The sequence below is a fragment of the Centrocercus urophasianus genome, unplaced genomic scaffold, assembly GCF_019232065.1.
Source record: "Centrocercus urophasianus isolate 14NV4802_14NV808 unplaced genomic scaffold, USGS_Curo_1.0 seq_476, whole genome shotgun sequence".
NCBI classification, from domain to species: Eukaryota; Metazoa; Chordata; class Aves; order Galliformes; family Phasianidae; genus Centrocercus; species Centrocercus urophasianus.
The window spans coordinates 6816-30289 of record NW_024885062.1 but is presented as its reverse complement, the minus strand read 5'-3'; the positions used below and the strand labels follow the sequence as shown (position 1 = coordinate 30289).

General features: G+C 54.5%; 1 protein-coding gene across 1 annotated transcript in view; it reads left to right on the top strand.

Moving 5' to 3' along the window:
- Positions 1 to 23064, top strand: part of FAM222A (family with sequence similarity 222 member A) — a 23246-nt gene extending 182 nt beyond the window's left edge. Inside the window, exons 2-3 of the mRNA XM_042834570.1 lie at positions 10930 to 11055; positions 20812 to 23064. Coding sequence (XP_042690504.1) covers positions 10968 to 11055; positions 20812 to 21998 — 1275 coding nt within the window. The 5' untranslated portion in view covers positions 10930 to 10967 and the 3' untranslated portion in view covers positions 21999 to 23064. The remainder of the gene's footprint in view (positions 1 to 10929; positions 11056 to 20811) is intronic.
- Positions 23065 to 23474: the final 410 nt, after the last annotated feature.

Here is a 23474-nt window from a genome sequence, read left to right as displayed (position 1 = left end):
AGCCCCGGGTTCCCCCCCCTCTCCCCCCAGGGTGCAGCGCCCCGGAGCCGGGAGGTTGTGTTCTGTGTGTCTGTCCGTGTCGGGCTGTGTGCGCAGAGAGCTCTCGGACGTGCGCACGTGTATATATAGGGTGTGTATAGGCGGCCGTGTGTGCGAAGTGCTCAGGGCAGGAGCTCGGCCTTTCCCTGGGAACCGCTCGTGCTGATTTTGTGGCTGATTTCGTCGGCTTTGCGCCTCACCGTGCGTCTGCTGCGGGGTTGTGCTTGCAGGCGAGCAAAGCATCCCAGTGATATCCTCCCCCAACCCCCCTCCGAGCGCCTTTCTCCCCGTGCAGGTGGAAGCTGCCTCCCCCTCTTTCCCAGCCAAACTTTCAGTACTGGGGCCTCCCGCTGGCGGTGTGAGGGTCGGGCACCCCAAAAACAGTCCCACTCGGGGTCCTCTCGTGACCTTGCGTGGAGGAAGGGAAGAGCGATGCTCCATGCGTGGATCCCGAGGCTCTGCGCCCGTTTGTAGGTCAGCACGGGCTGTACCGTGGGCCCCGCCGCAGCCGAGTACCGTGTGAGCAATCGAAGCGGCTCCGCGTGGGTATTCGGCCCGAGGATGGAGCAGGGAGAAACCCACGGTCCTGTATTGGGGACCATTGACCCATCGTGGCTGAGCGGGGACGTGCTGGATTTTAATTGCAACCTTCGGATGAGTGTTACCGGCTCCCGTGGTCGTGACAGCCGTGTCCCCCATGCTGTCCCCATCAGTGCTGCCCGCTGAGCACCGCGCTTCGGTTCTGCCTGCAGCGAGGTGCCCACAGCTCGCTGGGCGTCAAAGTCACAGCCCGGGTGACCCGACCTTGGCACTACGTGCTGTGCCCATACCCAGAGCCTGGAGGGCGGCGCGGTTGGGGTCCTTCCCGGTGGGATCCTTATGGTGGGAGCCTCTTGGTGCCCACGGCTGCCTTAAGGCCTCGCCGTGCCCCTTCCCACCACAGGGCTGCCCAGCTCAGATCCGTGGGGCCGAGCACCCTGAGCCCCCCAGCTCTGGGGTTGCCCATACCGGGGGTGGTCACCGCTCCGGGACCCCCAACCCCCTCCCCCAGCCCGGCTCTGTGCTTGTCCGTCTGCATCGGGCTCATGCATGCATGCAAGAATAAGACGTTGCTTCTTTCTCTTCTTCTGCCTGCGCATTCCTCAAAAAGCTAATATTCATGAAAGGTAATTCAATCAAACCGCGATGCCTATCAGCTAATGCAGCAAAGCTGGCGCAGGGGTGAGAATGGGAGCCAGGAACACAAAAGCCCTGTTTTATTACCTCCTGCTTGCCTGAGAATTGCTTTTCTCCCTCGAGTGAGCCGGCTAAAGCTGGCTTTATTATGTTAACCTATTTGCGTGTCAAGAGCTATTGTGCCTCTCTTTATCTGTGTTTGTATTTGCTCGATGCAGGGAATAAAAGGACGAGGCGAAAATGGATGGCTGGTCAGTGCTTTGCACTCTGGGGGCACTGATTGGTTGCTAAGTGATTTGCATCCCCGGTAATCGCTTTTATCTCGGAAGGATGTCGTGTATAATTATAAGCCTACTGACATCTTTTGAAATCTGCCTAATGGGTGTTTTTAATTTACATGGGAAGCAGGGGCTATTTGTGTTGCTCTGATTACAGGTTGTGCGAGCGTGAGGTTGGAAATACAGATATTTCCCCAGATGTGGGGGAGCGTGGGGCTGGGGTTGGGGCCGGTCCTGGTGCAGGGATGGACGGCAGCGCATCGATCCCTGCGATGTGTCCTTGGGGCTCCATCCATTCAATCAAGCTGGCTGTGGCCGTGGAATGAGCCCAGAGGTGAGCCCGTGGGCCTGGTACAGGCCGTGCTCCTGGCATCCATTCACCCCAAAACCATTGGGGTTGGTGAACCCCCGTGCTCCTCTCCTGGTTTGCAGTTCCAGGGAGCCCCGTTGGCTTCAGTGCTGGGATGGGGTGTAAATGTTTAACTGGTGTCTGTCTGCAGCCAAGTGCTGCCGGATGGTGCCACGTCCCTGCGAGAGCTGCACCCGGTGCGTTCACACGCCGCTGTGGGGCTGCTGGGTTGGACGTTAGGAACAATTCCTTCTCCCAAAGAGAAGTCAGGCATTGGCACAGCTGCCTGGGGACGTGGTGGGGTCACTGTCCTGAGAGGTGCTCAAGGAACGTGGGGATGTGGCACTGCCAGACGCAGTCAGCGGGCAATGGTGGGGGTCAGGTTTAGGGATCTTCAAGGTCTTCTCTGGGTTGGGGACACACGGCAGATTGGGGACGCAGAGGGTTGGGGACACAGAGCCTTCCCACGCCCAGACACGCCGGGTGGGAGGCGACTGGTGACTGCGCTCCCAGCAGCCCGCCGTGGCGTGACGACAGCTCGGTAATTAATTTCTCCCGTTGGATGAGGTCAGGGCAGTGCCTGGTGAGACGCCGGGCGCATCGCAGGGCTCGCTCGTCCTTTGTCCCCATCCTGGCTGGGACACGGGGTGGCTGGGGACAGCTTGGTGAGCGGGAGGGCAGCTGGGGACGGCGGGTGCCGTATGGGGGCATGGGGTAGGGTGCTGGTGGGCACCCCGGGGTGCTGCGCCCCGCTACCGCCTGCAGCCCCGAGCTCAGCACCGGCGCTGCTATTTATGGCTGCCTGTAAACAAACTCCCAATGAAAGAAAGTTAATGACCTGAGACTGACAAGAGCCTGCTGGGAATTTTTATAGCCCCTGGGACTCCTTTTGCTCGAGAGAGAACAGAGCAGCGTTTTCACCCCAAACAGCAAGCGCGCCTCATCCCGTGTGCTGCACCCCATGGGCACCCAGGGCAGCGCTGGGGTGAGGAGGGGCAGGTTGCTTTGGTGGAGCTGGGTGCCCTGCCCCCATGTGTAAAGCTGGGGCACACGGCTCCTCGTCCCTGAGAGGAGATGCTCCAGAGCTGCACCATCTGCCTTCTGCGGGTCATTCGTCGTGCTGCAGGCTGGAGAGAGGGCTGGCTTACCATCGGCAGTAACCAAACAGGAATAAAGCCTTAATACCCTGCAGCGGAGAGATTTAGCTGCTGGAGATAAATATTCATAGTGCTCATGGAAGGAGGAGAGAACCCAAATTTGGCTTTTCAAAGAGAAATTAACAGCATTTGCACGGGCTGCCCCAGAATGGGGCACGGGGCTGGCTCTGTGCTAAGCTCAGCACAGTGGCTGTGTGTTGCATTTGTGCTTTGGTTTCTCTCCCCTGTGTGGATGTGGCCATATGGGGGCAGGGATGCAGGGGACATCCCAGCGGACAGGCACAAGCTGGAGATGAGCCCCCTCTGCTCCTGGTGCTGCTTCTGCTGCCATTCTTGCAGGGTTGTGGCTGCGATCACACCAGTGTTCAGCTTAAAAAATGCCATCCTGTAAGCAGCTTGAGTTTCCCTTTGGGAAGAAAAAGGCAAAAAGCAGCAGTGAGCAGGAGCAGACGAAGCCCCCCTGGCCATGTGCTCTGACTCTCCCAGCAAGGACTGGGGGGAAGCAGTAGTTTTTCAGTAGCCCTAATGCTTGGGGATATGAGAGATTAAGGTTAGTGACCATTTTTTAACTCAATAAAGGGAAAGACAAGCTGGAGTCTGCAGTCCAGAGATATAATTAGTTCGCAGCAGTGGTGCTTTCTTGATTTAGCTTCAGAGAGCAGAACAAGACAAGGATGTTATACCCAATTAGCAATAACATACAGTCTGAGCCGCGCTAGGTGAGATAACAAGCCATTTTTATAGCTCTTCTTTACGGACTTTTTTGGGGGAAGGAAAGGAGGAGGGGCTCACGCCTTGATTTCTTGTCATTTGGGAACGATTGAGGGATGTGGGAATTCCCTGAGCCTGGCAAAGTGTTGGCCGGTGCAGGTGGTACAGCCCAGAGCTGTGGCTGTGCCTGTGGGCTGCATGTGGGGATATGGGGCTGGGGTGGACCCGACCTGATGGATGGTGACACCAGGGCCACGTCTCACCGTGCCTGTTAATGACACACTGAGAGCAGCCCTACTTTGTCATGGCAGCCCTGGGTTTTACGAGGCAATGGCTGATAAAGCAAGGGCCGTGCTCACACAGTGAATATTTCCTATCCGCTCGTAGTGGGGTTTATGAGGTGTGAGCCCACAGAGCTTCAGGGCTCAGGGCAGGGGACATCACTGTCGCCTGCGCCGCACTGGAGGGCAGCTGGATGCCCGTGCCACGCGGTGCTGTGCTCACATGGTTGGTGGATGTCCATGATTCAGTGCAAACCTAGATGGGTCGGGGCTGGGAGGGTCCTGCACGTCATGGCCGTGCACTGAGCATCGCAAAGGGCGTCCAGCAAACCACCCAGCCCAGCAAAGAGCCGGCGATGAAAACTTGGATTAGGTTTAATTAGTCAGCTTTTAATAACAGGCTCCGGGTTGGAGGTTCTTGGCATGCTGCTTTCCCATCTCTACCAGCGGGCAGCACCCAGGTCAGGATGTGGGGCAGCCCCACAGCACACGTCCCATAGGGACGGGGACAGCCCGACGCAGCGCCGCTAACGGCACCGCAATGATCATCAGCGCTCGTCGTAATCATTAAGACTATTAGAAAGAAACGTTCGCTTGAAGCTAATGTCAGACTTTCTGTTCTGCTTTGCAAACGCGCACAATTAATGCCAATCAGCTGCGGGAGGAAGCCAACTCGCAATCATGTCTGCTTCATCTCGGCTGTCAGCTGTTGCCATTCCGTGTTGTACATTTTCATACAATTGCTATAAACATAAAAGGGAAACTCCGCGTTCTTCGCAGGGCTCGCGTATTGTTCTGTGTTCGTTTTAATTACTTTGCATTCAGCGGCTCATCTGGCCTCGCCGAACAGGCAGGAGAAAGTAGGTCTTTGTAAAACAAATATATAAATCTTGATAGATGCCTCATTTTCCTATTCAGCGGTTGCGTTGCATTATCTACGGCTAAATAAGAGAAGGCTGTTTAATTTCTTGTTGACGGGAGCCGTTCTGCTCCCCCCCTGGGGAAGGCGCATGGGCAGAGCAGGGGAGGGGAAAGAGCCGGCGTGACTTGACCGGATGGTGCTATAATCCTCGTTACAAAAGTACACATCAATTATAAGAATTCCTACAGTAATCTCAGAAATCTATCTTTTCTGCTGAACCGGCTCATTAAAGAGCGCCATTCATTTCCATCTCTCCGGGTGAGAAAGGTTTAAATCCCCGGAGCTTTGTGTTACAAAATAGACTTAGGGGGACGGACTCTTTTTAGATATTAAAAGGAAGAAGTTGATTTTTTTGTTTTCCTTCCCCCCCTCCTCCCCATCCCAGCCTCGCAGCGCAGACGAAGCATAACTTAATTAGGCGAGGGCGGCGGGCGCAGGGGGCTGCGGAGCCCACGCCGTGAATGGCCTCCATCTGCCGGGCGCGGGGCGGCCTCAAAGAGCCTTTGAAAGGAGCTGTGCCGGGGGTCTGCCCACGGCCACCCCACAACCTCAGCACAGAGCCCCTTTGTGTGCACGGGGACGCGGGGACGGCCGGGCTGGGGTCGTGCGGAGGGTGCGGGTTGGCGGGCGCGCTGCCGCCGGGGCTCTGTGCAAACACGTTAATTTGTTTTCTTTCTTGCCTTGCCTTTTCAGGGTAATTGGTTGCATTTGAAGCCTTTGTGAAAGCCTTTGATTATAGTAATTTCGGCGGCGCGATCTACCCTGAATTCCTTCGTTGGATTCTTTCACAGCTCCGCCGCTCGGGGCTGCGGTTGTGACGCGCGCCTGCCCTGCGTGCGGTGCTGCCATGGGTGGCCAGGGCTGTGGGTACAGCCGTACCCATTCCAGCAGGGATGGTTCCAAGGGATGGATTTGGGTTTGGTGGGCCTTGGCTTTAGGACAGATATTGGGCTCGCTGAGCTCAGGATGGAGCTGGTCTTGGCTGCACAATGCTGCAGGTCTGCGTGGCTACCCGTGTCCTGTGGGGATGCTTCCAAGTTCCACAGGGTTTTGTGGACTGTTTGCTGCTGCGTCCTTAGCTGGAATGCTGTTGGACAGTGAGGTTTTGTTTCTAATGGGAAACGAAGGAAAGTTCTGCTTCATTGTTGGGTGCTGACGTTTGGTTCCTATCCCAGTAGTGGCTGTCCCCGTGCTCCTCCCCATCCCCAGCTGCACTGAGGCTGCTCATTCCCTGCACCGACAGTGTGGGCGTCTCTCCTGAGCTGGCTGGAGCTAAGCCCTGCTAATCCAGCACATGCTGCCTGCAGGTGTCCTTGGCAGCTCCCTGTGGACTGGAAACCTCCCGGGACCTGGCAGTGGTGGGCAGATGGCCACGATGGAGCTGGGGACATCGAATGGATCAGCCAAGGGTGCCATAGATGGGAGAATTCCCCAGGGCGTTGCATGGTGAATGGTTGGAGAAGGCTGTGGAGCCCAGCACCCCTGTGTGCTGAGCTGAGGACCCTCCGAACCACAAAGCCATGTGTCCCATCCACACCACGGCCCTGGTGCCATCCCAACCCTGCAGCCCCCATCTCCATCAGGGCCACAGACAGCACAGGGGCCGCTCCGCTTTCCAGAATCATCATTAACCTGTTAGGGAGAGCTGTTCCCGCTCACGGCGAAAATAGATCTTTAATCTCTGCCCAAAATAGCTCATTTGATGAGAGGCCTCCTTAAAGCTGACACATAAATTTAACCAGGCCGCCCCAGCCCTCCGCAAGGATGTCTGCAAATGCTCAATAGCACTCGAATTGTTTTTTTCTTTTTAATTCCATTGTTACGTACGCATCTGATACCTTATTTCTTCCATCAGATCATTTGTAACAGTCAGGAGGCAATTTACTTCTGTCCTCTGATTCAATTTGTGCTTTGTGCTCCCGCAGCCATTCGGCTCGCAGGGTCATCGCGGCTTTTGTGGCCCTGCATGCAAGCAGAAGGCTATTGGGTGGGCTTTATGTTCTTCTTTCATGTCGGCTTGCTGCCTGCGTGGGTCCCACTCTGCATCCTGCTAGGATGCTCAGAGCTCCCTCTCATCTCCGTGCTGCTCCAACACTCGGGTGCTTGTTGCAGCTGGTGATGCTGGTGACAGGCGGTGCCAGCCCGGCTGTGCTGCCCTGTCCTGACCTGTCCCAGCAGCTGGGATGGAGCTGCATTGTTACAGTCCCCATCCCCACGTCCTTTGGTCCCCATGCCCATCAGTCCCCGTCTCCTTGCTGTTCCCTTGTGTTGCTCGAGGTGGATTGGAGGCTCTTAAAGGGGAGGGGGTGGGGAAAGGGCAGCAAGGTGTTTCCTGTGTAAGGAAAGGCAGGTGCTGGGCATGCCATGGGTAGAGATGCTGGATGTGTTGAATGAGCAACCTTGCTCTGAGCGCTGAGGCCATGTGCCCGTCCTCATGTCCCCATGCAGGAACCATCCTGTCCCCACGCATGGCGTGTTGGGTTGCAGCCAGTGCCTCCCTTCTGCATTCTCCCTCTTTGCCTTCAGTCCCCAATCTCTCATGTGATGCAGCAGTTTGGAGGAGCGTGGGGCCTCACACATGTGCCTGCTTGGTTTTGGGTTGTGGCTTTGAACCTGAGCTTGGGGAATGTGCTCTTCGCACACCAGGGTCCCATCCATGTGCCTCACTGCTCGCTGTTCCCACAGAGCACCGCACAGCCTTGCACCCCACACCCTAACCCAGAATAATCACTTTCAGCATCATTATCCACCACAAACCCCGGCTTCCAATTTTAATCAGAGGAGCTGGTGTCGCTTTAAGATCTGCGGGTTTTAAAGATCACAAGAGGGGTTAGAGAAAATTACCCTTGACTCTTACATGCTAATGTAATCTCTAACCAGATCTGCAGCACCGCAGCTAAAATTGCTTTTTAGATTAACATTTAATTATTAACAGGGCCCCCTGAAAGGCCCGGGGCTGGAGCACGGAGGGGAGCAGGGCGACGGTTCAGCCCAGCCCTGCTGGAGACGTTTGCCGTGTGGAGGGGAAGGTCGTGGGCGGCCAGAGGCAGCGTGCCGTGCTTTATTGCAGCCCTGGGCAAGGTGTCATCAAACTTTCTTTTCTATTTTATCTCACGCTCCCCGTGATTTACCGCAGGGTGACCTTTCCTGCATTCACTCATTCCTGCGCTGCGCTGTCGGCATCGTGTGGTGTGTCCTCCTCCTGCCCCGTTCCCGTTGCCAGACACCCTGTGTGGCTCAATGACAAGGTCACGTAGCATCCCTGTTCTGCCCCTCTCCATCACCCCCAGATTCCCTTTGTGTGGTTTCCATGCCCGCTGCCCAGCCAGGCTGTGTGCTGGGGACGTGGTGCCCGCTCAGCTTCGTTAGCGCTGGGCAGGGATGCACGGCAGCAGCAGACACGGCCCTTTCTTTCCCTAACAAGGGGCCAGCTTCTGCAATCCCCTTTATTCATTGTTCTGCTGAGGCGAACGGCACAGACCCAATTCAGGCTGAGACTTTGAAAGTTCCCTTTCTTCCCCCCCCCCTCCTGTCACATTTTCTTTTATCTAAATCCTCGCCTATGAAAGCCTCTATCGACAGCTGCGCTGGCCTTATCTCGCTGGAGGGACCTTCGTGGGGCTCTCAGAGGAGATAAGACCTTCTTATCGGCCTCTGATGTCAGAGAAGGTGCCAAACCCTTCTGTCATTGGAGCTTTAGACACAGAGGGTGTTTTGTTTTTTTTTTTTTTTTTTTTAAATTAAAGTCACAAAGACCTTGGGTTTATAAATAGTCCGATGGAGCGATAGGGCTTGGAAATTAGCAGGGTGGGGGGCGGGGAGTGAGGCAGTGGGAATGGAGCTGGGATGGAGGCAGGAGGAGGAGGATGGTGGGGACGCAGCGTCCCCAACCCTATGGGAGCAGAGCAGTGTCACCTCCTGCTCCCTGCACGCCCCTGGGTGATGGGTGATGACGTGCCCTGTGCTGGCACACTGCAGTGACAGCACCTGCTGCGGCCTCGCTGGCTTGGGGCCAGCCTTGTCCTTGTCCCCATCCCGTCAGTGGAAGGAAGATGGGTTCTGGAGCCCTTTGCTGCAGCGCCGTGGGGCTGTAGGGCCGGGCAGCTCCATCCTCAGCCCGTTGCCCTGCTGTGATTTGTGTGGCCGTGGGCTGGGCAGGGGCTGTGCGACACGGGGCAGGGCAGAAAACTGCTGAGTGTTGCCTTTCTTGCCGTGAAAGAGCCAGAGCAGCTTGAACTAAATCGGATCCTGCTGATTGGAATTAGTTCAAATGCAGATGGAGCTAACTAAGCTGGCGGTAAGCATTTGAACGGTGCAGCGTCCAATTCCCATCAGCTGATTCAAGGGCTTTTCTGGGCGGCATTAACAAAATGCCACCGAGCGGACAGATGCCCATTGTGCGGGGGGCTGATGGGCTCAGCCTGGTGCCAGGCTCGGACCCGAGCCACCCATATGGGATGCAGGGACGAGGTGGCTTTCTGGGGCAGCGCAGGGGTTGAGGTGATGTCTGCTGCCGTCATCCGGATGGTGACGGCCCAGGGTGGGGGTCCCATCCTCGGTCCCATGGCCAAAGCCATCCGCTGGGAGTGGGGGATGCAGCCGAGCCCGGTCCCGGTGGGGCGACGGCAGCTCCCGAGCAGTCAAGTGTGCTCAGGCTCTGAATAAGAAGCACTTCATTCTCTTTTCAAACTGTATAATTTCTGCCTGATTGTAATGGCATATTTTAAAATTACCAGAAATCGAAGCCAGAAAATGGATACGGCTGCTTTTACTGCGAGCTGCATTAACAAAGGATATGTAATGCGCGAAATAAAAACACCTCCCTGCCCCCCCCTCCTCCTTTTTTTAAGACAGTAATAGGAGAAAATTGGTTTTGAAACTGAATAAAAGTCCCTTTCAGAGGAAATCATTTCTTTCAGGGTACCTTTGCTGAAAGTAAAATAGTGAATAATGAAAGGTGGTTACATGATTGTCTTTCATTTAGAGAGCGCTAGGACAGATGGAATCTGGGAGAAATGCAAGATTGGAATAATTGCATGGTAACAAGGCGCTTGTTGTGAAATTAGTATCTTAAGAAAGTAGTGAAAAAGGCTTTTACTCATGAATACTTCATTATTAGGAGAAAACAGCACCATTTGGGTTCTCCAGACACCTGCTCCGTGTGTGATGGCTCTTCCTCGCCTCTTGCTCCTCACACTTTGCTCTCAGAGTCTCTGTTCCTGAATTTTGCAGTGCTGGAGGCCACCGTATCCCCACCCTGGGGATGAGGCAGGAGCTTGTGGTCCCAAGCCCACACTGGTCAATTCAGAGATGGGCAGAAGTGGTTTGCTACCAGGTGGATGTGAGGGAGCGTTCCAAGGGGTGAGGATGGAGCTTGATGAGCAGTGCTTACCCCAAGCACCCGAAGCACCAGACTGTGGTGGAGCTGGGGAAGCGAGGCACCCTCTGTGACATCCAGCCCTGACATCTCACACAGACCAGAAGCTGCAGTTGAGGATGGGTTTGCTGTCGCTGCCCGCTCTGTGCACAGTGCTGCTGCCGTGCCAGCGGGAGGCATTCACTGTGGTTCCTGCAGGACATGCTGTGTGCAGGACGTGCAATTCACAGATCAGTGGTGGAGATGCTTTTGGCCTGACCCCTGCAGATTTCCCAGCCGGATTTTGGCACACCCCAGGAACCAAGCGGGATTTTGCTGCCTGCAGGCCGAATCCCTGCTGTGCATCCAATGGCTGCAGCTGTCCCCGGGAGCAGGAGGAGCTGCTCTGTTTCTTGCAGGAAGAGCAGAAAGCGTCACGGGGAGCACCAACCACCCACTGAGCCCTTCATATTTATTTTATAGAGCTTCATATTTATTTAAGGCTTCCATACTTATTTATTTATCTCCAAAAGAGCAAAGGCCCCTGCGCAGTGGGTGCAAGAGCTCCCAGCCTCCATGCATGCAGACTTTGCCCAGCAGTGTGGGTTCATGGCTGGACCCCCCCCTCTCCCCTTACCACTGTTTCTCTTCTTTTGGCAGTGCACGGTGCGGCTGCAGCCGGCCAGGACTCCCAGACCATGCTGGCGTGCCTGCAGCGAACCCAGAACCCACCTGGGCAGCACCTGGCCTGTCCCAACCCCAACAAGGCACTGGAGCCACGCAAGTGTAAGTTCCCAAGGCTGAGGGGAGGGATTGCGTGCAGCATCGTGGGGCTGATGGGATGCTCTCAGGTCTGGGATGCTCCAAGGTCCGTGATGCTCCAAGAGCTGGGATGCCTTGAGGACTAGGATGCTGTGCGACGTTCAAAATCCAGGGTGCTCCCAGGCATTGGGATGCTCTGACGTGTGGATTTCTTGAAGATCTGGGATGCTCCCAGATGTAGGATGTTCTGATGCTCCCAGGATGCTCCCAGGTATGGGATGCTCCCATGTCCAGGGTGCTCTGGAGCCAAGCTGGTGCCTTGCTCTCAGCATCCCCAGGGCATGCACGCGCCGCTTGCTGCTTTGATGCTCCTTGTCTTATTGGAAAAGACATTTATTTAACTGATAATTAAAAAGAGCAGGAGAAGCGGGGGTGGGGGGGCTGAGGGAGGAAGAAGACAAGATAAGCAAATTAAATTGGGTCACTGGGGCTGATAAGTGGAACTTCAGAAAATCTCATGCAACTGCCTGCAAAGCACAAGGCAGACAATGTCCGGTACCTGCTTGCAGCTCCCAGACCTCCAGCCCCCACTCCCTCTTTTCTCTCCATCCCTTCCCCCCGTAATTACTTTCCCAGTTTTGCTGCAGCTCGCCTTCCCGACGAGCTGGCCTTTCAGATAAGCTGTAAACTAGTTACATTAAAATGGGTTCCAAAAGGTCACTCCAGTAAAGCACCTGTCTCTCCCAGCCTTTGTCTCTCAATCCAAACCATGATTAAATGTATATTTAATGAGCCTGCTTTAGGCAGGCGTGTTTGACCTCCCCGGCTGGGAAAGACGCATTAAGATTCTCAAGTGATGAATGTGTGTTTTAAAGAGGGGAGTGGATATTTTTCTGCTGGTCTCAGTTGGATTTTTAAACATTGCAGGCTGAAGACAAATCAGCTGCTAAAGCTCTGCTTGTTAGTGTGTGACAGCCCCTAGGCATTTGTTTAATGATCTGTATTTTCCTGGAGATGTTTTCCCCTCTACCTGGGCATCACCAGCACAGGGTGGCACCCAGGGGTACACGTGGGAGTTGGGGCTGTTGTGTTGGGGCACGGGGCGGATGGGACCCCAAGCACTTTGTGCCCAGGCACCATTGAGGTTTCGGTTCTCCGTGGCCTCGGTGTAGCAGGCGCAGCCCATGTGCTTGTGCTGAATCCGTGCTGCTCAGGTCTCTTCCCTATTAGTGTCTGGAAGGAAAATGAATGTTGCTCTTGTAAAATTATTCCTAATCCGTCATGCCTGAGCAGCAGCACAGGGCTGGCGCGAGGGCTGCGGCTCCCGGCACTCCTTGGTGCCATGTGCTAATGAGTGGAGCTGTGCCCTCAAGGCCAGGACCTGCAGTGCAGGCCCCAGTGGGGTGCAATGGGGACCCCAGGAGCGCAGCACCGGTTGTTCTGTGTTGTGTTTGCTGTGATGCTGAGGTCAGGATGCACCCACTTGTGCCTATAGTGCGCCCAGGGGTGGCTGAGGGCTGGGGACTGTCACAGCCCGTTTGGCATGGAGCACCACCCCATAGCCTGGTGTGGGGGATTCAGTGCTCCCTGTCATTTTCCCATCCTGCTGAAATGTCATTTCCCAGCTCCTGAAATGGAGAAGGTGCCGAAACAACACTGTCTGAGGAGCTGGAGCCTGAACAGTGGTGCTGCCATGCAGCAAAGCACCCTCAGCAGTGACGGCCACCCATGTCCCAAGATGGGTCCCCAGCCCCAGGATCCCCGAACGGCATTCCTGGCAGTAAGGGCAGCTTGCAGAGCTGCCACCACAACCGGGCCCAAGCAGATGGGGAGTGCACAGGCACTGGGGGCCCCCACCCCTGGGGCAGAACCACACTGTGGGGTTCATTCCCCCCATTCTCAGTGCGCACAGCTCATAGACACGTTCCCCCAGTGTGCTTGCCGCTGGCCAGGTCACCTTAATCAAAGTTTAGCTGACCGTATGTTTCCGCTCATTATGGGAAAATACAGCATGTCTCTCTCCTCTCTGCCTCCTGCTATTTCAAATTAAATTGCAGGTGACATTCAGGGCCACGCATCTGGTTTTGAATACAATTTTCCCTTCTTTATTTATGGCACCTGCGGTAAGCGGGGCAGGGAGGAGCTCGTCCCGCAGCGCCCGCCTGGCTATTCTGACAAGATAGCATTTTCTTAAAACGAGACACAATTTAGAAGTGCCTCTGATTACTTAATTTGCTCCTGAGTATCTCAGTAATTATCTTTATGGGTCTTATTTCTGTCCTCTGGCATTGTTTCTGTCGATATTAAATGAGTCTGGCTCTCGGCACATCGGCCGTCTGGCCCAGCACCACTGTGAAATCCTATTACCCTGCCGGTGCCACTGATTAATTTTTGTATTAATTTCACGTAGAAGGTGAGCGGATTCATTTTCCTGCCCATGATGGGAGCCAACAGTCCCAGCACCCTCGCCCCCTTGTTGTTCCCTGCACCCCACTCCCAGCACATGGTGCTCCGTGCTCCGGCACAGCCGCCTCCTATCATCCCACTGCATCCACTCTGTGTGATGGCACCATGATGCTCACAGCAGCAGCCAGGTTTTGTCACTGCTGTTGTGTTCTGGACGTTGCACTGGGACGGGGCCCCACTCCAGGAGGGAGTAGGAGCTTTGGAAGGAGCAGCATCCTTCAGAAAATATCACGTCCAATTAACTCCAGCAGGCTGCTCCCTTTTGATTTTATTCCGTGTGCATTACAGGAATCCTGAGCTTTATTTAAATTATAAATCAAATAATACCACTCTCAGCTTGGCCAAACTCTTTGCTTTTCTCGCTCTCTGCAGCGATGGCTTATATTTAATTAAGTGTTCCTTTCTGTGTGCCCACCTCCGGAGCTCACCGCGCTGCCGTCAGCTGGCCGGGCAGTGGGGGGCTGTGGGATGGGATCAATATTTTGCCAGGAGGGATGGGCAGCTCCTTGAGCTCTTCAGCTTTAGGACATGAACTCCCATTGCAACAACTCTCATTGCGTTGCCCATGGCAGGGTTGTCCGGGGGCTCGTGGTGCTGCAGCCTTGGGGCTGTGGGGTGCGAGATGCCCCAATGGACTGCAGGTCTGGCTGGGAGGGCAGCAGGCTCCATTCCTGCTGGATTTGTCCTACTGGTGCTTTCTTGACCTGCTCATTTGTGGTGCTGACAGCTGCAGGCTCGTCTCGTTATTCCCAGCTGCCCCATTACTGCAGGGGAGTCCTGGCTGGCTGGAAAGGTTGCTCCACTGCATCCCAGCTGCAAACAGGGGGATATTTCCCTGGCTCTGCTCACTCTTTCTACCCTCAATGTGGGCATTGTGGCTGCATGCCCTCACCTCTCTCTCCCAGTACCCACCAGGTTCACCAAAACATCCCCTTGGGGATGCTTGGCTCAGGGTCCCTAGGTCAGTGCAGTGCAGCACCTGGTGTCACAGTGCAGGGAAGATGGGGAGGGCCAAAGCAGTCCCTCTGAGCACTGCAGCCCGAGAGAAGGGGAGTGCTGTGTCCTTGCTTTGATGCATCAGAGGGCTGTGGAACAACCCCACCTGTTTCTCGCACATCAAGAGCTTTGCTGAGCTGTGTTTTCTCCCTCCTCCTCTGCTCCCTTTTTATTTTTTGCAGATGCCTTTTAGGAAGATGAGATAACGAGTGCCATTTGTTTGCCGAAGCCTGTTGTGGAACAAAAGGGGGTTGACATGCTCACATCAAACGCCACCTTGTGCTGCAAACGTCACAGCTGTAGGGTCGGATGCTATAGGGACAGCTTTGTGCTGTGCATGTGGGTCCCAAGCTGTTTTTGGGGCATTCCAAATGTCCCTGTGCACTATGGGACGCAACCATTGCAACTCACCTCTGAGTGATAAAACTCTTTAATTGCATATGGAATCAAACTGCATTGAATGGCTTCTCATTACACAGTTCTACTTACACCAAGGGCATTTTCATTAAAGTAGCTGCAGCTAAGCTCTGCTTTTGTACACACCCATAAAATATCATTTTAATTTCATGAGGGGTTACACATGAGTGAAATAAGATTAATTCTTTCATTTTCAGTTTCTGGAAGGGATCGGTTAATGATGGTTCTGTGTATTTATATACGTGCCATAAAAAAAAAAAAAGAGTTCAATTAACTGCCATGCCCAAAATGTGCTGTTGACTTGCACTTTCCCTGCCAGGAAATGCTGCAAAAACACTTTCGATCGGTCACGTGTGCGGGGGAAGATGGATGGGTGAGGGAGCTGTGAGTGGGCATGGGGTCACTCTCCAGGTGAGACCCCATGGTTGTCAAGGATGGAGCTGAGCCTGAACCTTTGTGTGCATTCAGCCTCTGATAACCCATCCAGTGAGTGATTTTTATTTGCATTCAGACTTTTCCTCATCACTCTTTCTCAGCTTTGCAGGGCTTTTTGCTACCTGTGCCTTAATGGGAACTGTAGGAGCTTCAGGAGCTTTGCAGTGGTCTCCATTGGTCACACCAGCCATTGGCATGAAAAGTCCAAGTTTTGAAACAGATCTTATGTTACAACGCTGTCATTGGCTTGCACCTGGCCCAAATAACAGAGAGTGAGGGGCTGGGGTGAACTGCAGGGCTGTGTACGGGTCCCTCCTGGTCCCATTGGTGGCTGCATGGTGGGATGGCATCTGGTTGGCAGTGTGTCAGCCATGGGATAGCACTGGGATGGCATCAAGATGACATTGGGTCAGCCAAAAGAGTGGCATTGAGATGGCATCAAGATGACATTGGGTCAGCCAAAAGAGTGGCATTGAGATGGCATCAGGATGGCACTGGATCAGCCATGGGGTAGCACTGGGGTGGCATTGCATCAGCCAAGGAGTGGCATTGGCTTGGCGTCACGATGACGTTGGGTCAGCAGTGAGGTGGCGTTGGGATGGCATCAAGATGACGTTGGGTCACCCAGAGGAGTGGCAGTGGGTTGGCAACAAGATGACACTGGGTCAGCAGTGGGGTGGCGCTGGGATGGCATCAGGGCAGCATGAGGGCAGCATCGTGGTGTCATGAGAGTGACATCAGGACGACCATCAGGGTGGCTTTGAGATGGCCATCAGGGTGGCCACTGGGACAGCGTTGGGGTGGCACCAGGATGCCATCGGATTCGAACTGGGGTGCCATCGTGGCGCTGTTGGGGTGCAACTGGGGAGCTATTGTGGTGCCATTAGAGCAACACAGAGGTGACATTAGCGTGTCCCCAGAGCCAGCATCCCCACGCCTGCTGGCCACGGAGCCGCGGCAGCGCGCGGTGCTAATACCTCGGCGAGGAGACAAATAGAAAGTGACACATGTGTGTGTAGACTGGTATTTGTGGTGACGCTTTGACTGCAGATAATAAAGTGCTCGCCCTGAGGTGATCCAATTCAGCAAACGCCTCGGCAAAGCCGCGCGCTCCTTCAAGGGAGAGAATAAAGGGGAGGAAAAAAGGCCCGTCTGAAATGACATGTCAGCCTAAAAAGGGAACGTGTTAATGGATGAATATCTCGGATGGCAAAGCCCTGCTCTTCCCTTTGTGCTTTGTCATGAATTTTGTTGTCTTTGCACATTACGGCTCCTGCGCGGCTGCCGCTCGAGGTTTGCCACCTACGTTTATTCAGATGGATTTCTCCAGCTATTATTCCTGTAGTTGTTTTTAATTTAAGACCTTGAAGCCAATGCGCATTTTTCTCTCACCGGGGGGCTCTGCTGGGGGAGGCTTTGTGCCAGCTGCGTGCAGAGCGGGGCTGGGGGCTCCCAGTAATGGGGACCCTTCAGCTGGGGAGCTCTTGCAGTTTGGGGTGCTCCTGCAATGGAGGGGCTCCTGCAAACAGGGACTTCTGCAAGCAGGGGATCTCATGCGTGGCAGAGCCCATACCAAGGGATGCCATGGGGCTGCCGTGCACCCCAGGCAGTGCCGGTGGGGGGCTGGGGACCAGGCAGGTGCAGACCTCCCCCGCTGCATCCGCCACGCGGCGGTGGCCTCTGCACCACCCATCCTGGGGACATGATCACCATAGAAACCGCTGCACTTCAAAGGGTGGAAAACGGCAAAATCCGACAGGGAAGGAAGGAAGGCCGTGTAACAAGGGCAGTGCCAGTGCAGCTCGGCCAGGGCAGCGTCCCCACGTGTCCCCGTGTGTCCCCCCAGTGCCAGCACGGTGCCACTGGTACCTATGAAGCTTTGTCAACAGGAACTTGGGACCCCAGCATCAGGGATTTGTGTATTTGTCAACACTCACCACGCTTTGTTTGTTTTCTTCCAAGTGTTGTGCAAATATTTAGGTTCTTAAAATCTGCTCGCTGTTTTGCAGAGAGAGAAGGGGACTGCCGGTCTATTTTAGGAGCTCTGAAGTCGCTGTGACTTCCCCACTACGTGGGAGAAAAGCGCCTCATCCCAAAGCTGGGTGAGCTCTGGGCTCTTGCAGAATGGAATTCCTTTTGGGAGGAAGGAGTGGAGCCTCCCCATGTCCCCGTGGGGTGTGTGGCAATAGCTGCTGCTGGCTGCTGCCACCGCATCCCTGCCAAGCCCTTGTCCCCTCCATGTGCTCCGAAGTCCTGCTTGTCCTCTCCCCAGCCTGCTGGGAATGCTTGGATGCAGCAGGTGCTGTGCTGAGCATCGTGCAGCCAAAAGCAGAGCAAGGATGCTGCTTTGGCTGGGGACATCCCATCACCATGGCACGGCTCCTCCAGTTTCTCTTGCCACTGGTGCCAAAGCGTTCCCATGCCTTTTGTCAGACATTTTGCACAGGCTTTGCCCTCGGAGCGCAGCAGGGCTGAGGCTGCCCCAATCCATAAACAAAGATTTATTTCGGATTGCCGCATTGTCAGGGCCCAGGTTTTAAATCTGTGTCTTGAACCGAATTTGGTGGCCAATTTGCTAAAGTAAAAAGTTGTTTAGCTGGAGGCGTAATCTTATAAGCCTATGCTGCCATTATAATGGCTTCTCATTTCTGCCTAGCTTTCCAATAATGCTTTGAGCAGAAGCTTGGAGTAATATAAAAAGCCATAGGATTATTACTGCAGGCGATGCATTTTCCATTTACAGTAATAAAATACTGAAGAAACAAAACAATTTAAAATTCCAATAAAATTCAAAACAAATCTTTGGCTGCTGAGCAGATTCAATTATTTAGCTGTTATTGAGTGCAGGCTGGAAAAATAGAGCAGGTCAGGGAGGGAGGGGGAACCCTAAGCTGGCCGTGTGTTGTCTTTATCTGGGGAGAAGGGGAGAGGAGGCAGGAGATGGCCAGTGGCACCCAGTGGGAGAGGCAGTCACCAATGGTGTTGCGAGGGTGGGAATCATAGAACTGCAGGACCATAAAGGTTGGAAAAGACCTCCAAGATCATCAAGTCAGCCTGTCACCACTGTGTCTGCTCAGAGAATCATTAAGATTGGGAGAGACCTCCAAGACCTTCAAATTCAGCCATCAGACCACCTTGCCTGTGTTAAGATTGGAAAAGACCACCGAGATCATCAGGCCCAACTGGCAGCCCGTCACCACCCTGCCCACTAACCCGTGTTGTGCAGGTTGCCCTTTCAGCCATTGCTTCCTCCATCATCCACATCCTCCTCCTCCTCCTCCTCCCTTGGCTGCGTGGATGAACTGCTCACCAGTTCAGCATGCCCAGTGCTGACCGCGGGGAGCAGAGGGGGCTGCACCACATGCCCCCACCTTCGGCATGACGTCCCCAAGGGTTCAGCTTCAAGAAGGGGGGGGGGAGAAAACTGCCAGCGGCCGGCGGAGTGTCGGGCGGGCTGTCTGTGCCTGACGGGTGACGGCGGTGCTTCGGGAGAGTTTGCATCTCGCAGTAATTACAGCCCGTTAGAAAGCAGTAATTACTCTGGAGAGGGGGAGCCGCTTACCAGCAGCGCGCACGAGCGCGCCAGGAACCTCTTGGAAATTGGTAGCTCTGTAATTTTCCCAGTGGGGGTTTGGTGCGTCACCCTGATATGTGACAACACACTGAATTTGTGACTTGTCAAATCCAACCCAGCTGGTGCGAAGAAGGCGACAAAGGAAGCTCCTGGCTCTCCCTCGGCTAGCTGGCAGCCATGCGTGGGGCCATCGGCGAGCGGTGATGTGTGGGGCGATGCTGCTGCTTCCATCCATCCCCCCTTTTCTGTTTTTAATTTTTTTTTTTGCTCAGAAAGGAGTATTCTCCTCCTCCCCTCCGTGGAATGGGTTCATTAGGGATTCTGCAAGTGTCACCAGCTAATTAGTGTCATGTTAATTGAGCATTCACAATGCTGCCACCTCCAAGGACAGCGGTGCTGGCGTGAAGGGGAATGCAGATGCGTGGTGCCCATGGTGCTCCTGGGCAGGTGCCCCCAGTCCCCACCGGGTCCCAGAACTGGTCATACTGGGTGGGTTTGCCCAGCATGAGCAATGCCCGTATTCAGCTGCTGGAGGCTGTAACATTAAATCCTGCTCAAACACCCTGGTTTTAATTGGCTTAATATACTCGTTAATAACAGTGTCTATTTAAGACACCTGTAAAAAGCCCATAACATTAACTTAATGGGAGAAATGGCCGGTGAACACTCTTCCATTCTGCCTTTTAAATTACTGGTGTGCCGCGTTAATGGAGAGGAAAGAGGTGGCCATCCATGGCCTCGCTCTCTGCGTCCCTGGGGATGCTCCCACTCCTCCATGGCTGTTGTACACCAGGGCCCAGGGGTGCGAGTGCCCCAGCACCCCCCTAAGTGCTGCTTTTAATGTCGGGCCTTGCAGGCACAAGGAAGGGTCCCTGGGAGGGCTCGGGCTCCGTGGTGGCACTTGGCATAGGGTGGGCTGAGGATGGCTGTTGGCTACCGGTCGTGCTGGCAACTATTTGGGGCAATGGCAGTGCTTAAGCCCTCTCCACACTGGGAGATGTGGGGATGTTTTGGGGAATGGGACAGTGGATAGACCCATAGGTCTAGACAAACCCAAGACAAACCCTTGGGGCCTGTCTCCTTTGCCTCCTTTTTAGCAATGTCAGCAATAACCATGGATGGAGGCAAATTCATGGGCACCGTGCAGGGGTCCCAACACAGTGCTGCATTAGGAACTGGAAGCCAACCCTACCCCCCACTGCACACATGTGCTGGCATGGACGTGCACACGCATGTGCAGATTTTAAACACCTAATTTATTCCATCTATTAGATAGATTTTGTAGATTTAATCATTTTCACAGTTGGTGGCTCATTGGATACTCAAGATAAACTCCAAATGAAAGTATAATGGGTACAACAAATGAGTTTTCACACCAGAATGGCAGAAACTTGCTTGGGAAAGAGTTTGAAAGGAACAAAAATATATACATATATAATTTTTTTTTCTGCAGTAGCTTTTGCTGACTACAGTAGGTTACCACAGTTAATTTCACCAGTTTTGTTCATCTGTAAAATTGCATAAAAGTGACATTTTTGTGCTCATTATAGGAACTGCTGATTTATGGCTGGTAAATGCAATGCTTTTCCATTTTTGGTGAGGTTCTCGTAGCAGCGCAAAGCACCCATGAAATTGCTTGTATAATGTAGTTTAAATCCAATCTCGGAGAAAGATTCCCCCGTTGGGTAAAGTGACATTTCCATTCTCCACACCGGGTTTATTTTAGGCCACTTAGAAGTGACTTTCTAAGCGCGAGGGGGCAGGTTTGTGCCGTGACCTCTTTTCCGTGGGGCGGGTGATGGCTGGAGAAGGAAAAGGAGGAGGAAAAGGAGGAGGAGGGGGTGAGGCGGAAGGAAGGCCGCGTGGATTGATGCTGTGCTTTGCTCCCGCAGGCGAGACGGCAGCGCCCATGCATTCCCCGCGCTACCCCAGCCCCGCCGAGCTGGACGCCTATGCACAGAAAGTGGCCAACAGCCCGCTGACCATCAAGATCTTCCCCACCAACATCAGGGTCCCACAGCACAAGCACCTTAACCGAACGGTCAATGGGTACGACACCACGGGGCAGCGCTACAGCCCCTACCCCGTGCACGCCGGCGGCTACCAGGGCCTCCTGGCCATCGTCAAAGCCTCCAGCAAAAGCGTGGTGAAGAACGCGGAGGGCAAGCGGACTAAGCTGTCGCCCGCTCAGGCCGGCGTCGCTCCCTACCCATCCTCAAGCACTTTAGCCCCGGGCCCCTCCTGCGCCGGCCCGCTGAGCTACCACCAGAAGCAGCTGGAGGGCCCCGTGCCTCCCACCGTGACGGTGGCGAGCTCGGCGCTGCCGCTGGCGGGCCGTGGCCTGGCGCTGCCGCCCTCCAACCTGCCCTCCATCCAGAGCATCATCTACCAGCTCAACCAGCAGTGCCAGGCCCAGGCCTCGCAGCCTGCCTGCCCGGTGCTGCCGGCCGCCCACCCCAGCCCGGCCAAGCACGGCGCCTTCCCCGCCGTGGCCTCGGCCTACGCCGTGCTGCCCGAGTGCCGCAAGGGAGCCGAGCTGCCGCTGGGCTCCACCCCGGCGCTGGGGCCGAAAGCGGGGCTCTACCCTGACGGCGTGGACTACCTGCTGTGGCAGCAGAAGCAGCAGCAGCACCTGCGGGTGTACAGCGGGGGCAGCGGGGCCCTCAGCAAGTCGCCCGAAGCCTGCGCGGCCGCCTCGCGACCCTATGGGCCGGCAGGGGAGAAGGTGAGCTCGTCGCCATTGAACTGCATGCACGGCAACTTCGCGGTGGGGCAGTACTTCGTGCCGCCGTGGAACAGCGTCCTGGTGACCCCCACCAGCGACTGTTACAACCCTCCACCTGAGCTGGGCCCCATGCCACGCGAGCTCGGCGTGCCGCCGGCCGAGGGGCTGCCCAGCAAGGCGCTCTGCAACACCTCCATCCTCAGCAGCAGCCTCCAGTCGCTGGAGTATCTCATCAACGACATCCACCCGCCCTGCATCAAGGAGCAGATGTTGGGCAAGGGCTATGAGACCGTGTCTGTGCCAAGGCTCTTGGACCACCAGCACGCCCACATCCGCCTGCCCGTCTATAGATAAGGGACGGCTGCTGCTCTTCCCAAAGCCAGGATGGCGGCCGGGCCCTCCGGCACCGTGAGGCCGTTGCGGGGTGATGGGGTTGGTTGGGGGTCGGCTGCCGACACGGGTCCCGCAGGTACTGGCATGGAACCGGGCTCATCGAACCGCGTGCGCCCGCTGGAAGCCAAGGATGAAGGAATGCTTGTCTTATATAGCTCAGAAATCATTTTATTTCCACGAATGTGAACAGGGAATCGCTACGAGTTGCTGCTATCCAGGGAGAGGAGCTCCGCTCTGCGCACGGCGCGGGCTGCAGGCAGGGTCCCGCCGCGCTCACCTTTAGCTGAAGTCCATAACTTGCACTGCTTTGATTAAAGCTCATAACTGGGGACAGCCTGGACGCTATTTAAGAAGAACACTTGAAAACTTGAACAGATTTTTCTTTTTTGTTGCTTTATTTTTTCATTTTTTCAGTTGCACACAGCGCGCATCTTGGGTGCCGGCCAATGAGGGGGACGAGCCCGCGGCGCTGCGCCCATGGTACAGATTTCCAAGGTTTTGGGTTTTTTTTTTCTTTTTTTTTCTTAATTTCTTTTTTTTTTTTTTCCCTTCTTTTTTTTCCCCTTCTTTTTATAACTGTCTGTTATAGCTTTGTTCCGTTCTAGAGGCAGACAGTATGTAGGACGACGTTCAGTACTGCATCCAGCCATCGCACCACGGTGGGATCGTGGCGTGCTTCTTTTCTTCATCTTTTCTTTCTTTTTTTTTAAGCAGTTCAGAAATGCTCATTTTGCTGCGTTATTCACTCTGTGTCATTATGTGCTTAATAGGTTTATTCATTTACAAAAGGCATCACAAAATGTTTTTTGGTGAGACAAGGAAACAGAAACACTACCCTGAGGAAACCCAAGGTGATTGTGCTCAGAAAAGAGGTACTGTATCCCTGAAAGGCCTGTTCAAGCACTAAGTGCATTTACAAATCTCTGAGAATGTTTTTTTTTATACTAAAATCGACCATTATATTCTACTGTGAGAAGTGCTGTCTGCACTTATATTGTTTTAAAAATGAGAGAAAACGAACGAGAGGAAAAAAAAAAAAAAAAAAAGAAAAAAAAAAAAGAAAAAAAAAAAAAAAAAAACCAAACCACAAAACCTGCAAGCTGTGTGTCCGGATGGTGTTTTTCCCAAAGTAAAACCAGGATGTCACTGGATGTGTGCTCTGGATTTTGTTTGCTTGCTGTGGCTCTCACCCAGCCCTGTAGGGACCCGCTGTCCCACCCCCAGCCTGACTTCACCCCGCAGATTTTAGGGCACGGAGGGGCACTTATAAATAACCTCCTAACGATGCTGAGCTGTTAATCCTGCCGTGGCACCGGGTGAGATGCACTCGTGTGCGGGGCGTGCGCCAAAGCCCCAGGATTAGGGGCCATGGCCCCACGTGCACTGGGGCAGCGCTGAGCCCAGTGGTGTCCCCACTCGATGCCATCAGCTGTGTGG